The following is a 17234-nucleotide window of genomic DNA, read 5'->3' as shown; positions in this document are numbered from 1 at the left end:
TGATTTGTCCTGTTCTCATTGTATGACGAATTATGATGGCTGTTTGGTAGCTGTTTGCATACTATGTATACTCTCTCTCTCTTCATATGTGTGTGTGTGTGTTTTTGGGGAAATTCAGTATGGTTCCGACAACACTTTTATGTTAATATGTTTTATGTGTGTGTGGCGGGGGAAGGGGGGTTCCAATCAAATTGATTCATGTTTGTGGCTGTAATGTGACAAGATGTGGAAAAGTTCAAGGGGGCCGAATACTTTTGCAAGCCACTGTATAAAATATCCTTGCTCTTATACACAGCGACTTTACCATTTCTGGTTCGGGACCACTGTCTTCTAAAGGCTGGTGAATCTTCTGGTACAAAATGTGGAGAAGTAAATGTGATGCATTCAGCTATGAATGGAGCGGACAATGTACACTCCAATAGTGGATTTAGTGATCAGTGGTCATGACACTTTGCATGCTAATGATTAACAGCCTTCATTATTCATTATGCACAGATGAACAGAATCAACTTCTGGGATTTCCTTACCTGGATGATTGAGCATGCATCAAGATATTACCCACAATTACTTAGGTACACGGGAACAAAGGGACAGCAAGTCAGTTTTATCATAAATGACACACATTTATGACTTGCAATAAAAATATTTTTATTGCAACATAAAAAAAAAATGTAGGTTTGTCTCTTCATGGAGCATCGTAAGAAAACACAGACCACTGAAAACTTTACACATTACCTCGTCCCCCGCGGCATGAGCCTTACTTTTTCAAAGTCAAAGTCAACTTTATTTGTCAATTCTGCCACATGTACAGGACATACAGAGAATAGAAATTTCGTGACTCTCAAACCCTAGATGAAATAGCAAATGAACATTTAAATATAATTTTGGTTCCCTTAGCTGTGTTAGAAGATTCCTCAGTTATATAAAACTTGTACATAGTTCTGAGCTTGGGTGTACTGAGTATGCTTTTGGGGTTCTGTTACCTGTACACTCCGTGTTTTGTGACAATAGAGCCCATTTAAAACACATTTCCTGTGAGTTACAACAGAAGTGGCACAGCACTGCCACTGATAATTACCTCACGATGAACAGCCAAATAAACAGTAACAGGTCTGACAGTTTGACCCAGAAGGTGAACTCTTCTGACATTTTGCTTTTCTTGTGATCAGATGATGGGAGTAATGTTTGCTCTGCATGCTGTTTGTGGACACAGCCAGTGAAGTTAAACTCGCTAAACTTGTGTTGGGATAACTAACTCCATAAGCTAAGATTTTGTAATCGCGGCTCGATCGCTTCACAACATTCATGATCTTCTCTTAAACTCTTTTTCTTTCCATCCTGTCTTGCAGCTCTATTGTCATCATCCTTTCCTGAGTATTGCCCTCTCTTTGAAAAAGGAAGAAGGGGCTCAGAATTGATGTAATCCTGCCCCCACCTTCAACCCAAGTATGTGTGGTAGTCACTGCTACCACACAAACATGTCCTGAACCACGCTCACATACTTCTCTGTCACTTCTGACTTCATCATGCAGTACCACAGTGCCTCTTTTTGCACCCTTTCATGTTTTCACTAGATCTACAAAGACAGTGAAGCTCTGACTTTCTCAGGAAATTAAAGCTGAATTCTGTGAAGCCTGATCTCAAGCTTTTTAAGTTTGACGCAGCATCCAGAAGAACTTTTGTTCAGATCCCCCGTTTCTCCCACTGTGTTCAAATGAACCCTGTCAGGGTAATGTCCCATTGGTCTGCCACTTTTCGCACAGGAGGACACTTTGTGGGTCTTTTGATGGCTCAATAGACTTTTGTAATGGATGAAAGACTTTCCACACTGATCACATACAAATGATTTAACTCGAGAGTGGGTGCGCTGATGTGATTTTAAGCTAGTCATACGAGTAAAAGCTTTTCCACAGTCACCACATACAAATGATTTAACTCCAGAGTGGATGAGCTGATGTGAGTTTAAGCCAGTCATAGACGTAAAAGCCTTTCCACACTGATCACAGCCAAACGGTTTATATCCACTGTGGATGAGCTGATGTGCTTTTAAGTTGCTCTTCTGAGTAAAAGAATTTCCACACTGATCACAGCCAAACGGTTTATATCCACTGTGGATGAGCTGATGTGCTTTTAAGTTGCTCTTCTGAGTAAAAGAATTTCCACACTGATCACAGGTGAAAGGTTTAACTTCACTGTGGATGCCCTGATGTCTCTCTAAGTGATCTCTATCCATAAAAGCCTTTCCACACAGATCACAGATAAATGATTTACCTCCAACATGGATCATATAATGTCTCTTTAAGTGACCTTTTCGAGTAAAAGACATCCCACACTGATCACAGCTGAATGGTTTCACACCGGTGTGGAGTAGCTGATGTTTTTTTAAGTTGCATCTTAGACTAAAGGTCTTTCCACATTGATCACAGCTGAATGGCTTCACACCGGTGTGGATCAGCTGATGTCTTTTTAAGGTGCATCTCAGAGTAAAAGACTTTTCACACTGATCACAGTTGAAAGCTTTAAATCCAGTGTGGATGACCTGATGTAATTTTAAGCTCCATCTAAGAGTAAAGGTCTTCCCACATTGATCACAGCTGAATGGTTTCACACCGGTGTGGATCAGCTGATGTGATTTCAAGTGACCTTTCTGAGTAAAAGACTTTCCACACTGATCACAGCTCAAGCTTCTCTCCTCCCTGTTGGCGCGCTTGCGTCTTCTGATCTGCTTCATAGCAGGAAAAGTCTTTTCCACAGGGATCGCCGCTGGCTCATCTTTACTTTCTGGTGCTGGATGTTTTTGGTTGATGTCATCCATGTGCTGAGGTTTGGGCCTGCTTTCACTTCTTTCTCCTGTAATGACAAAGAACCCAAACAGTGACATCAGGTCTATACCTTCAGCTCATCCACAAGTGCCCCCTCTTACCTCACAAAGCCGTCCGTCAAAATATTGTCAGACATAAACCGGTCCGTGGTGCAAAAAAGGTTGGGGACCGCTGGTCTACAGCTTTCTACCCCCCAAGGACACGTAGTCTAATGTCTTTATTTTTCAGGGCCATGTCCACTTAATACTACACTATTCGGTTATATGGCATTTTAGTTCATATACAGCATAGAATTGAGGCACTTCAAATATTTTCATCTCAACACCTCCTCCCTGGAGATAAGGAGGAGTCTCACTATCTGCCTAATAGGGGTGGGGGAAAAAATCGATACTGTGTAGTATCGTGATATTTTGTTTGCTAATAATGTATCGATACAGGGACAGCAGAAATCGATATTTTGTTACAAACAATTTTTTCGTGGACTGGAACATGATCTGACTTCATGTTGATCCTTTTTCTGAGCAAGAATCCTGACATTCCTTCACTGTCCAAATGTGTTTAACTTTTTTTTTGGCAGCAATAAACATGACAGTTTGCTTATTTTAATTTAAGACATGTTTTATTTTAATTAAGTTTAAAACTTTTTTATTTAATGTAAAATTAGATTTTGTTTTAATTTACTTTCAAATTCTTCAGTTGCTGAAGGGGCTGCATAGTTTTCATAAATTGCATAGTTCAGAATAGCTATAATTGTACCAGATGGTTGCATTCAGTTAAGTTGGACTAGACTGTAATACAAACCGTTCAGTTTGTCAACAATAAAACTGAAATGAGAGAAAGACTGAGTGTGAGACTTTGTTATTAGATAAAATGAATATTGATAAAGTTTACCTTTATGTACAGAATCTGAATATCGCAAAATATTTTTAAAAAATTGCAATAATATCGTATCGTGCGTTAAGTATTGTGATAATATCGTATCGTGAGTTGTATGGTGATTCCCACCTCTACTGCCTCATGTCTCATGGTGCCTGGGAGTGTCAGTCCAACTCACTCACAATACCCATCTGTGTGTGGAATAACATATTTGATGTTTTCCTATATGTAGAACAAAGTCGCACAAAATGTACTATAGATATTACTAAAGTGATATTGTCAAAACATATGCTCAACACATAAAATAAAGAAATCTCCATCACAAGAGTTAGCAGCTTACACAAGAAAAGACGTCAGAAAGAATATGAAAGAAAAGTGGAAAAGGAAAACAGAGGATTTTTAATGAAGTCGTGATCACTCCACAGACATCACCTTCATATGAAGGGAAACAGAGAGTTGAACTCAAATGATAAACCATTAAGTTCCTGAGGCAGACAAACAGAGAGGCTAAACAGAAGGCAGAAATCAAACCAAAATGAGCTAAGAGAGAGAGACCCTGTAGAAAATGATGAAGTTAAGCAACCAGTGTAGTTATAACTGACTTACTCTGGATCTCCTCTCAGACTCAGGAGGGGGCGAGCGGGCCGGCTTTGTAGTTGGAGTCGGACCAGCAGAGACAATGGGCTCACTGACCTCCACTCCCCAAGTCAGTCACCACGAGGACAAGTTCTTTGTTTAGAGATGATTTAATCCAAGCTCACCAACAACATCATTCAGCTGTCCTCGTCAGAACTAATGAAATAAAAGCAGTTACATTTAGAAACGTCAGTTTACTAAACATAAAAATATTGCTCTTTTAGCCTCGCTCACATGTTCTGTAAAGATTAAATGACTTAAATCATCACGCTGTTTACAAAAACACATTGTTACCAAACTCAGCGAACAATTGCGCATCCAGAAATAACTGTTTCATGTCGTTTGACATGGAAACTTAAATTTACAAAGACACACTGAACGCACCTTCCTACCAGCTGTAACCTAAAGCTGGGCAGACGCTGTGCGATTTTTTCAGTCGCATTATTCAGCTTCTGCTCGAACTGCACGATTGACTCGCAGGGGTTAGAAGTTCGTAGGTCACGATGCAGAGTCTCACACTATACGGCCCGATGCTCTGATGCGACCCGAGTGCTCACACTGTGCGTCCATAAAATGAAGGTTATAACAGAAATTCTGTCGCTCGCTCTCCCTCTCTGCCTTTCACTCACACAGACACACCACCACCATCAACTTTGCTAAATTGCTAATGAAAAACATGATCAGCTGTGTTTGAGCAGCAATGTAAATCCAACTATTTTCACGGTTGTTGTGTTTGCGCGTGCGCAGTGCGAGAAGCTGCGGTGACACCCTCCCGACCAAGCGATTTATGTTCGGGAGCTGCTCGGAGGTGTTAATCGCTTCTCGTTACCCCCACGTATACTACACGACGCACGATGAAGGCCAAAACCGGGCCGATCGACAAAACGGTCGCACGACTCAAAAACTGGCTCAAAATGGGCCAAAAATCGCACAGTGTGAGCCCAGCATAACAGGAGAACGAACGTTCGTCTTCGCAGCTGCAATACACACCTCACAACACGCCGTTCATCAATTACATTAAACACGAGGCGTCGCCACAATACTTTGATACGGGTTCTTCAACAAGTGCCCTACTTTTAAAACTGTGGCAAGACACAGCAAAGAGCACAGTACGTACACCTCTTCTTCTTCGTCTCCTCCCCTGCTTCTTCTTCTTCTTCTTAAATTTTAATGGCGGTTTGCAAACAATAAAATGGTGCGTTACTGCCACCAACTGGTATGGAGTGTCGACCCTCAAGCCCTCCTCAAATGTTTACTCTCTTTTAAAAAGTGGAATAGGGCCTGATAACACTCACGTCTTGAGTCCTTTTGCAGTAAATCAATAAGATCCAGTTTAATTTTTATGTTACTGAGGTTTTGGATCAGTTACCTTCTCTCCACCTGATATTTCTGACAGTGTAATCTAACACGTTCTATAGTTCACCCTTCTCTGCAGTGATCACGTTTCCCTGCATCATGTTTCCCTGTCATGAATAGTTTTGTGTTCAAACCAGTATGTCCAAACCTTATTCTAGAAATGACCACCTCCTCGCGCCTACTCCAAACTGTGCTCCTCATTTCTCCTGCTCTCCTTTGAATTTTATTACAAGCATCGTCCCCTCCTTTCTTTATCCATTGTATTTCTCCCTCTTCTGAAACCACTTTGATGTTTAGATATGTATCCTTTATTTTCTATATAACACATTAATTTGTCATTTATTATTCGCTCCGTAATTTTAAAGATAAATGGTAAATGGCCTGTGTTTATATAGCGCTTTACTAGTCCCTAAGGACCCCAAAGCATTTTACATATCCAGTCATCCACCCATTCACACACTGGTGATGGCAGCTACATTGTAGCCACAGCCACCCTGAGGAGCACTGACAGAGGCGAGGCTGCCGGACACTGGCGCCACCGGGCCCTCTGACCACCACCAGTAGGCAACGGGTGAAGTGTCTTGCCCAAGGACACAACGACCGAGACTGTCCAAGCCGGGGCTCGAACCGGCAACCTTCCGATTACAAGGCGAACTCCCAACTCAGATGTTAAAGCTATGAGACTGTAATTTCCTGGATTTGTATCATCCTTTCCTGGTTCATGTATGGGCACAACCACAACCTCTTTTTTAAAGTGATTTAATAAATCATCCGTATCTTCTATCTGTTTCAGTAAAGCCCTATTCTCTATGATGGCATTACTCTTCCTCTTCACCCTTCTTCACTAATATTGCCTGAACTGTGGATTTTAACAAACGTTTTTGCCAACACATTTGCCTTCTCCTCATTTTTTACTGCTCTTGCCTCTCCATTCCTCAAGATTGGACATCCATACTCCTCGTTTATTCCATCCATCTGACCGTACCAGCTTTATTTATATGGTTTTATGTTAACGTTTATATAGCGCTTTAAAAAGTACTGTATATATACAGGTAGATTTAAACAAATAAACAAATAAACAAAATAAAATAATTTCATTAAAAATGTTTTTAAAGAAAGTTGAGTCAACCCCTTAAAATAGTGCCAAAGGCTTCAGCAAATCAGTATGTTTTCAGATAAGTTTTAAACTCAGAAAGAAAAAAGACCTGCCTAACGTGCAAGGACAGATTATTCCACAACAACGGATGCATCACTAACCCCACAATAAAGTGTGTTACAATATTCCAGCCTAGATGTAACAAAGGCATGTATTGCTGTCTCATAACACTCCTTTGATAAGATGGGCTTTATTTTGGCTAATTGCCTCAAATATAAAAGCTTGATCTTAAGACCTCTGAGACTGCATTACAAGTAGAAGAATTTAATCAGCAACCTCAACATTTATATCAATCTTTTGTATTTCCTGGTCACTGACTAATCTAAATGTTTACCAATCAGCAGTACTGCAACACCACTTCTAAACACCCCCTTTGTCATGTTTCTCTACATTCAGCTCTATCTCAGTCATAGGATAGCGGTCTTTACCTACAGTCGGTACCTGCCATGAACAAATACCTGCCAATGAGTCTGACACTATTGTGAGGTCAGTTGCTGATTCTGAACTTGTTCTAACATTCACTCTTGGACAGAGGTGGGTAATGTCGAGATGAAATATTATTTTATATTCATAATCAATATTACTGTTGTATCATTTATGATTTATCATTGTAATCTTTCATTGACACATTTATTGAAACTGGTGAGGTTATATTAAAGTCTGTATTTCACGGGTTGGCATAAGCACATAATCTTTCATTGCAGGTGCAACTGTAATCATGTTATACACATATTGCATAATTAAAGGGTTGAAGCTCGGTCAAGTTAATTAATGGTTTGAAGCTACGGGCAGCGCGATGTCTGGCCGATCAATGGAGCAAAGTTCAGCTATTGAAAGGTTGCCTACATGTTTATCGTATAATTTACTGCATATTGCCTGTGTGCATTCAGCAGCCTCCTGCATTGAAGTTTGCCTGGTAACAGAGGACGTAGAGGGGGGTCAGGCGCTAAGGTCACAACACAGACACATAGTCTGCCTGAGGGAACTGATTGCAAAGGCTGTGTACCTGTATACGTGACAGTTTAGTTCTGATTAGTCCAGTGTAAGAGTGTAATGACAGGATGCATCTGTTAGGTGGAGGAACATCGGAAGGAACTGTTCTTTTTGGAATATCTCCTGAGATAGAATTACTGGAACATGCATGTTGTTTTTCATCTGTAGTGACGCATGTCACCATGGTCATCATGTCTATAAGTATCACACCCCAACTATTGTTCGGGGAAGATCGATGCTGTTTGAGTGATCGTGCTCGACTTCCCCCCATATACGTTTCAATAAAATCCTTGTTTTGGCGCACCGTACTGGGACTCTGCAGTCGTTGTCTTTCCTCAAAATACGAATCAGGTAACAGTAGTAACAAGTTACATTTACTCCATTACATTTACTTGAGTAAGTTTTTGAAAAAAATGCACTTTTAAAGTATCTTTTTTGCACGATACTTTTTACTTTTACTTGAGTACATTTGTGAAGAAGAAACGGTACTTTTACTCCGCTACATTTGCAAAATTCGACTCGTTACTTTTTAAAAAAATAATTAGTTTAACACATTAGATAACATGACGTCAGTGGAGTTTCTGGTAACTTTTTTTACCAATGAGATGTGGCCATGCAGTCACATGACCAGTTTGAAGCTGTGGTGGGCAGAGCGGCCCAAGCGTTTCAAAGTAGCGACACATGGAAAGAAGAAACATGAAAACATTGCAGAGTCTACGCTAGAGCTGAAGAGGATGAACAGCATTTTCCTCACATGCAAAGAATGTTTCGTTTAAAAGCAGCACAAAGGAACAGCTATGTCTGCAGTGTCGGTGTCTTCGGTGAGAGCCAAAACAAACCAACTTTTCAGCGTGAAAAAACTCAACTCGTGTAACTTGAGGAAATGGTACGTTTTCTCTAAATATCTTTTTAGCTGTGGCTAGCTGGATGTCAGCAGCTGTGTCGTGCTGGAGCTGCGAGTCATATTTTCGGCACCACGTTGTAGTGAGATAAGTTTGTAGGTGTTTTGTGCAGCTTCGGCTGTCCTTTTAAAAGGGAGATTTTCCTGCCGTTTTCATCAGATTCCACTACACTGCATTTTCGCAGGAAATGCAACCTTTTCTAGCTTTTATTTAACATTTAATTAACAATATATATTTTTGAATTTAAGCTAGAACAAGACTTGGCATTATTTAAAGGATATGCTTATGTCTGTGACGTTACCCCAATTAAATTGGACTCACGTCTTGAAAGTTGGTCTGCTAAAGGATTACCTACATTTGATAGTCTGATTAAAGTTGGGAATTTAATTAGTGTTGATACATTGAAACAAAAATACAATCTGGAAAGACAGGATTCATGCCGATACTTGCAAATAAGGAACTAAAGACGACGATGAGAGTGGCGTCGGACACTAATGTAGATTTGATAGCAACGCTCAAAAAGGCATGTAGTGGCGAAGTCAACAAAAAACACATTTCCTCTTTGTATACATTTTTTACAAATAAGATATTATGGGAGAAGGAGGGAGGAGTGTGCATAACACAGGATGAATGGACTCAAATATGGAAACAACAATGGAAATGCACTACCTCACAAAGATGGAGGGAATTTGGATGGAAAATTTTGATTAGGTTCTTTATCACCTCTTACCAAAAGACTCATTATCAGAATCAGAATCAGAATACTTTATTGATCCCTGGGGGAAATTATTTTTTGTTACAGTGCTCCATTTTAAACCAACATTAAGACAAGACAGACAATACGCTAACTAAGAATAGTACAATATATACATATATATACATACATACATACATAAGTCACTTATAAATAAATATTTGGAAAAGAAACATGTGTAGTTGTAGCAGCAAACAGTGTGTTAAGTGGATGCGTTGTACAGGGAGATGGCCACAGGCAGGAATGATTTCCTGTGTCGTTCAGTGGTGCTTTTCGGTAATCTCAGTCTCTCACTGAACGAGCTCCTGTGACTGACCAACATGTCATGGAGTGGGTGGGAGGTGTTATCCAACATTGTCTTTATCTTGGACAGCATCCGCCTCTCCGACACCACCTTGAGGGAGTCCAGCTCCATCCCCACAACATTGCTGGCCTTACGGATCAGTTTATTAAGTCTGTTGGCATCTGCGACCCTCAGCCTGCTCCCCCAGCATGCAACAGCATAGAGGATCGCACTGGCCACCACAGACTCATAGAAAATCCTCAGCATTTTCTGGCAGATGTTGAAGGACCTCAGTCGCCTCAAAAAATAGAGACGACTCTGGCCCTTCCTGTAAAGTGCTGTGGTGTTTTTAGCCCAGTCCAGTTTATTGTCAATGTGTACTCCAAGGTATTTATAGTCCTCCACAATGTCAACACTGACCCCCTGGATTGAAACAGGGGTCAAGTGTTTCCTGGTCTTCCTGAAGTCCACGATCAGTTCCTTGGTCTTTGCCACGTTGAGCTGCAGATGATTCTGCTCACACCACGTGACAAAGGAGTCGACCACAGCCCGGTACTCTGTCTCATCATCCCTGCTGATGCATCCAACCACCGCAGAGTCATCAGAAAACTTCTGAAGATGGCAGGTCTCTGTGCAGTGGCTGAAGTCTGTGGTGTAGAGGGTGAAGAGGAAGGGGGAGAGGACAGTCCCCTGTGGTGCCCCTGTGTTGCTAATCACCTTGTCAGACACACACTGTGGGAGACGTACATATTGTGGTCTTCCTGTCAGGTAATCAACAATCCAGGACACCAGAGAAGCATCCACCTGCATCGCTGCTAACTTATCACCCAGGAGGGTCGGCCTGATGGTGTTGAAAGCACTGGAAAAGTCAAAAAACATGACCCTCACAGTGCTCGCCGGCTGGTCCAGATGGGTGTAGACACGATTGAGCAGGTAGATGATGGCGTCCTCTGTTCCGAGACGAGGCTGATAAGCGAACTGAAGGGGATCCAGATGTGGTCTTACTATGGGTCGCAGCTGGTCCAGGATGAGCCTTTCCAGGGTCTTCATGATGTGGGAGGTCAGTGCCACGGGCCTGTAATCCTGGGGGCCACTGGGACGAGGCGTCTTTGGTACAGGGACGAGGCATGATGTCTTCCACATCACCGGGACCCTCTGCAGACTCAGACTCAGCATAAACAGTTTATGAAAGACTCCACACAGCTGGGGGGCACAGGCCTTGAGGACAAGGGGACTCACTCCGTCTGGTCCAGCAGACTTGCCTGAGTGAAGTCTCCTCATTTGCATCTCAACCTGGTATTGAGTGAAGGTGATGGGTGGGGGAGGGGTGTCAGGAATCTCACAGGAGGCAACATGTGAAGAGAGAGGCTGGCACAGTGGTGTGGCTCTGGATTCCAGGCTGACTGCAGGTGAGGTTGTGGGGGTGGGAGCAGACACTGTGGTGTCGAATCTATTGAAAAACAGATTCAACTCGTTGGCTCTATTCTCACCTCCCTCAGCTCCCCTGCTGTTGGTTGGCCTGAATCCAGTGATGGTCTTCATGCCCCTCCACACCTCTCTCATGCTGTTCTGCTGGAGTTTCCACTCCAGCTTCCTCCTGTAATTGTCCTTAGCCTCTCTGATCTTGTCCTTTAGTAACACCTGGACCTTCCTCACCTCCTCTTTGTTGCCCCCTCTGAAAGCCCTCTTCTTGTTGTTGAGGAGGGCTTTGATGTCCTTAGTCACCCACGGCTTGTTATTTGGGTAACAATGAACAGTCTGAGCTGGAACAATGGAGTCGGTGCAGAAAGTTATGTAGTCTGTGATACACTCAGTAAGCCCATTGATGTCCTCGGCGTGAGGCTCACAGAGTGTTTCCCAGTCGGTCACCTCGAAACAGCCCTGTAGTTCCGCTATTGCCTCCTCTGACCACCTCCTAACAGTCCTGGTGGTCACAGGTTCCCTCCTCACAATTGGCACATAGCGGGGGGTGAGGTGAATCAGGTTATGATCTGACCTACCAAGTGGGGGGAGGGAGGAGGAGCTGTATGCATCCTTGACGTTAGCATACAGTAAGTTCAAATTCAAATTCAAATTCAAATTCAAATTTTATTTGTCACGTACACAGTCATACACAGTACGATATGTAGTGAAATGCTTGGACAACTGCTCGTGACCTAAAGAAAACAAAAAAGGAAAGGCTATGAATAAGATAGGAAATAAATATGAAAAATTAAAAAGGGTAAATTTAACTAGGAAGGAATAGAATATAAATTAAGGTTAAAAATGAAATAACTGTACAACACAAATTAGAATGAAGGGTAAATTTAACTGGGAAGAATAAGATAAAGATAAATATATAAATTAAAGTTGAAAATAAAATAACTGTACAACAAAATACACAATACACAATATAGAACTATATAAGAATGTATGAAGAAATCTAAATATAAATAAATATATACACAATAACAGCAGCTGTACAAGTATTAACCGGAAATGAAGAATATAGTGACCAGTGTTGTGCAAAACCAAAGTCCAGAAAGTCCAGTGTGTGTAAGAACTGTACGTGTGGGTCAGTACTGTGTGGTGGTGTGATTGAGAGACCGTATCGCCTGCGGGAAGAAGCTCCTCCTCAGTCTCTCTGTGTTGGTCTTCAGGGAGCGGAATCGCTTTCCTGACCTCAACAGAGAGAACAGTCTGTTGTTGGGATGGCTGAGGTCCTTCACGATCTTCCTGGCCTTGGTCCAGCACCGCGTCTAAAGTCTAAAGTTTTCTCTCCCCTGGTGGGACAGTCCACATATTGTTTGAATGTTGGTAGTGTATTGTCCAGTGATACATGGTTGAAGTCACCCGAGATCACAATAAAGGCACTCGGGTGCTGAGTCTGTAGCCGAGCTATGGCAGAGTGGATAGTGTCACATGCAGCTGTGGGGTTAGCAGAGGGGGGAACATAAACAGCCACCAAGATGACGTGAGAGAATTCCCTGGGTAAATAATACGGCCTGAGTCCAACAGCACACAGTTCAGTGTCCGGGCAACAAATCCTTTCTTTGATTGTTATGTTGGCCGGGTTACACCACCGGTTGTTAACTAAAACAGCAAGCCCACCTCCTTTACGCTTACCGCTAGCGATGCTGTCCCTGTCCGCCCGAACAGTGTGGAAGCCTTCCACGGAAGCATTCTCATCGGGAATGACCTGGTGCAGCCATGATTCGGTGAAACACATCAGGCTACACTCTCGGTATTCCCTCTGACTCCGTACCAGTGCTGAGAGCTCGTCGATTTTACTTGCCAACGATCGCACATTTCCCATCACGATAGACGGCAGACACGGTTTAAACCTCCTCCTCGCTTCGAGCCTCCGCTGTCTCACCGTCACCTTTTTTCTTCTCTTCTGTCCTTGACCTCTGCATCCCCGATGTGTTTTCCTCCAAATTTCAGCTGGTACTTCTGCGGGCACTTCTGCGGGCCTGGCCAGCGAGCCGGCCGGCATCAGGGCGATCAGCTGATCTCTGGAGTAAACAGTCCGTGCGTGTAGGAGATGTGCCGCGGTCCCGTTCCATGATAAAAGTAACAGTTCCACGGCCACCAGAAGAACAAAAACTCTCTCAATCCACATGATTGAGTAAGAGATAGAAAACGGAGGAAAATACAAGTCAGAAAAAAAAAAGAATACGTAAGAAAAAAGAGCTAAACTAAGAGAAAAGCAGGAGCGACTGTAACAGGCTGCACGCTGGTTGGCGCATGCGCACTTATGATGGGAATCCCCCGTATGCTGGAGAAAATATGGACACAGACGAGTACACCTCTGACATTTGCAGGCAGAATTTTAAACCTTGGGTGAAATGGGGTCAATGCAGTTCTTAAGCATGCATACAAATGTTCATTAGTCAGCTGTGAGCGAGTTTTCCCATTCATCTTTAAATGCCATATTTTCACTTCAGGAAGCACACAGCCCCACCCCACTGATGACTTGCTGTTGGCCAACACCCTCAACGACTTTTACTGTCGGTTTGATGATCCATCAAGCGGCTTTCACACCTCAATAGAGACACTTTGGTCCATCATCCCCCCACCTTCCCCGCTCCCCCCACAACAGAGCCATCGATGCTATCAAAGACTTCACCCACAGGAGCCCCCTCCTCACTTCACAACCTTGAGGATTTCAAACCACCTTCTCCCACTACAGCCCTTCATATTCATGAAGCAGATGTGAGGACGCATGCCCCTCTAGACCTACTAAAGAACCGATTCAAGTCAATTCAATTTTTATCTATATAGCGCCAAATCACAACAAAAGTAAAGCTTTCCCTTTTACTAAGTCATATAGTTAGAGCTGGTTCAGGTGACTCTGAACCCTCCCTTATTTATGCTGCAATAGGTTTAGGCTGCCAGGGTTTCCCATGATGTATTGAGTATTTCTTCCTCAGTCATCTTTCTCACTCACTATGTGTTAATAGACCTCTCTGCATTGAATCATACTTGTTATTAATCTCTTGTTCTTTTCCACAGCATGTCTGTTATCCTGTCTTCCTTCTCTCATTCTACCCGGTTGTGGCACATGGCCTCCCCTTCCTGAGCCTGGTTCTGCAAGAGTTCTGCTTTCTTGTCAAAAGGGAGATTTACCCCAAATAAATTGGACTCAAGTCTTAAAAGCTGGTCTGCTGAAGGATTACATACATTTGATAGTCTGATTAAAGATGGGAATTTAATTAGTGTTGATACATTGAAAAAAAAATACGATCTGGAAAAGATCGCAGGATTTCTATTGATACTTACAAATAAGACACTATATAAAGATGACAATTACAGTGGTGTCGGACACTAATGTAGATTTGATAGTGTTAAGAGTCAATTATACATAATGTGATCAGTTTTATGAAATGTGCCCTTGTAAGGATAGTTAAGCAAACCTCATGTCTACGTGACTTTTCATATAACAACTTTTAATAATAATAATAATAATAATAATAATAATAATAATAATGGATTGGATTTATATAGCGCTTTTCAAGGCACCCAAAGCGCTTTACAATGCCACTATTCATTCACTCTCACATTCACACACTGGTGGAGGCAGCTACAGTGGTGATAAACTTATTTAGCAACTAACAGCTTCCTCTGTTCTGAGAACATACAGATGCAGAAAAGGGGAACCTCAGCTCTGAGTTCTTGGAATAACTTTGTTATCTTTGTACACACGTGTAACCAGCTTGTATAAATAAAGAACGCAGACAGTGACAGAGCACGAATCCGTGAGCGTCTCTCTGCGAGTACGAGCGCTCTGGCTGCCCTCGGGAGTAAAGACAACTGCAGTGTTTGTGTTTTCTAACTCAGGTGTCTCAGCTGAAGAACTGTTGGGAGATTCTTAGAAATTCCCTGACAGATAGCAATGCTCAAAAAGGCATATAGTTCAATTCAATTCAATTTTATTTATATAGCGCCAAATCACAACAAAAGTCGCCTCAAGGTGCTTCAACAATCATATGACCCCGGGGCCTGGCGCCTGTTGCTCGGTCAGGCTTCCTCCGGGGTGCGGGGGGGCCCTCGGGCCTCCGGCCTCTGGGCCTGCGGCTCGGTTCACTCTGGCACAGCTGGCTGCCGGCAGAGCCGGCGGGCACGCCGGTGCAGCCCCCTCTAGCTTCTGCTCGATGGCTACTGGGTGACCCCTCGTCTGGGGATCCTCAGCCCTTCCCATGAGGGTGGCACGGATGCCCTCCAGTGGTCCTCCTTGGGCTCTTGCACTCTGGGGCCTCTGGATGTCTGGGGCCTGGATCTCCTCCATGCCTACTTCATGCCCTGGGGGACAGGGCTATGGCTCTCTACATCCTCTTGCAGACCATTACATGGGGAAACCATTTGAATATAAGTGCGCTGATCCACACAGGTGTGCACATGGGTGTTCACTGTTCATAGACTTAAATCACACCTTTCTTGGCTGCTACGTCAAAGCACATTGTGCGCTGTCTGTCCTGCGTGCTGCACAACAACATTCAATATTTAGTGTTTACTGCTGTTTACACTTAGCTAGATTAATGCGATGCTAGAATAATGTGTTGTGTTTAGTATGTTGCTTTGGGTTTTTTTGCTTGTTTTCTATTCTTTTTCTCTCAGCAGGTGATCCAGGAGATTTTTTTCCCCTTTCTCACTGTCCCTCTCCCCTTCTATTTTTCTTTTCCTTCCTCTTTCTTTCTCCCTTTCCTATCCCTCACTCATGTCTGTCCCGTCTGTAACAACTGAAAATAAAATAAAATAAATAATAAAAACAAAAGTCGATCAAATGGACCAATAGGGCAATGCCATGATGACCCATTTGGCAAAATAAATCCATTGGGTATCCTTGTAGGTCTTCAGACAACAATTCTGACGACTAAAGAACCAAATGGGACAGGAAAAAAAAAAAAAGAAATTCCCTGACAGATAGCAATGCTCAAAAAGGCATATAGTTCAGTTCAATTCAATTTTATTTATATAGCGCCAAATCACAACAAAGGTCGCCTCAAGGTGCTTCAACAATCATATGACCCCCTATGAGCAGCACTTTGGCAACAGCGGGAAGGAAAAACTCCCTTTTAACAGGAAGAAACTTCCGGCAGAACCAGGCTCAGGGAGGGGCGGGGCCATCTGCTGTGACCGGTTGGGGTGAGAGAAGGAAGACAGGATAAAGACATGCTGTGGAAGAGAGACAGAGGTTAATAACAGATATGATTCAATGCAAAGAGGTCTGTTAATACATAGTGAGTGAGAAAGATGACTGAGGAAGAAATACTCAATGCATCATGGGAAACCCCCGGCTGCCTACGTCTATTGCAGCATAACTAAGGGAGGATTCAGGGTCACCTGGTCCAGCCCTAACCATATGCTTTAGCAAAAAGGAAAGTTTTAAGCCTAATCTTAAAAGTAGAGATAGTGTCTGTCTCCCGAATCCAAACTGGAAGCTGGTTCCACAGAAGAGGGGCCTGAAAACTGAAGGCTCTGCCTCCCATTCTACTTTTAAATACTCTAGGAACAACAAGTAGGCCTGCAGAGCGAGAGCGAAGTGCTCTAATAGGGTGATATGGTACTACAAGGTCATTAAGATAAGATGGGGCCTGATTATTTGAGACCTTGTATGTGAGGAGCAGGATTTTGAATTCAATTCTGGATTTAACAGGAAGCTAATGAAGGGAAGACAATACAGAAGAAATCTGCTCTCTCTTTCTAGTCCCTGTCAGGACTCTTGCTACAGCGTTTTGGATTAGCTGAAGGCTTTTCAGCGAGTTTTTTGGACATCCTGATAATAATGAATTACAGTCGTCCAGCCTGGAAGTAATAAATGCATGAACTAGTTTTTCAGCGTCACTCTGAGACAGGATATTTCTAACTTTAGAGATGTTGCGCAAATGGAAGAAAGCAGTCTTACATATTTGTTTAATAAGTGTGTTGAAGGACATATCCTGGTCAAAAATGACTCCAAGGTTCCTCACAGCGTTAC

At 42.7% G+C, this 17234-nt stretch overlaps 1 protein-coding gene across 5 annotated transcripts; it reads right to left on the bottom strand.

Moving 5' to 3' along the window:
- Window positions 1–647: 647 nt before the first annotated feature.
- On the bottom strand, window positions 648–5496 carry LOC146662657 (uncharacterized). 5 transcript variants are annotated; one of them, XM_085417515.1, is made up of 4 exons: window positions 5325–5481; window positions 4305–4490; window positions 3828–3889; window positions 648–2850 (listed from the first exon to the last, which is right to left on the bottom strand). In XM_085417515.1, exon 4 carries the CDS (start codon window positions 2813–2815, stop codon window positions 1613–1615), a length of 1203 nt encoding a protein of 400 aa, XP_085273641.1. In that variant the 5' UTR covers window positions 2816–2850; window positions 3828–3889; window positions 4305–4490; window positions 5325–5481; the 3' UTR covers window positions 648–1612. The 5 variants fall into 5 exon arrangements, with proteins under 5 accessions (XP_085273641.1, XP_085273640.1, XP_085273639.1 ...); XM_085417514.1 differs by lacking the exon at window positions 3828–3889 and having other exon boundaries at window positions 651–2850; window positions 5454–5496; XM_085417513.1 differs by lacking the exon at window positions 3828–3889 and having other exon boundaries at window positions 651–2850; window positions 5409–5494.
- Window positions 5497–17234: the final 11738 nt, after the last annotated feature.

This window comes from Rhamphochromis longiceps, linkage group LG9 (genome assembly GCF_057381845.1).
Source record: "Rhamphochromis longiceps isolate RC_006_pf linkage group LG9, R_longiceps_female_GT1.1, whole genome shotgun sequence".
In the NCBI taxonomy this organism is placed as follows: Eukaryota; Metazoa; Chordata; class Actinopteri; order Cichliformes; family Cichlidae; genus Rhamphochromis; species Rhamphochromis longiceps.
This window is presented reverse-complemented; position numbering and strand designations above follow the sequence as displayed.

Excerpts from the sequence above, each read along its gene's own strand:
- LOC146662657 (XM_085417514.1), bottom strand. The coding sequence starts at position 2,815 with ATGGATGACATCAACCAAAAACATCCAGCACCAGAAAGTAAAGATGAG.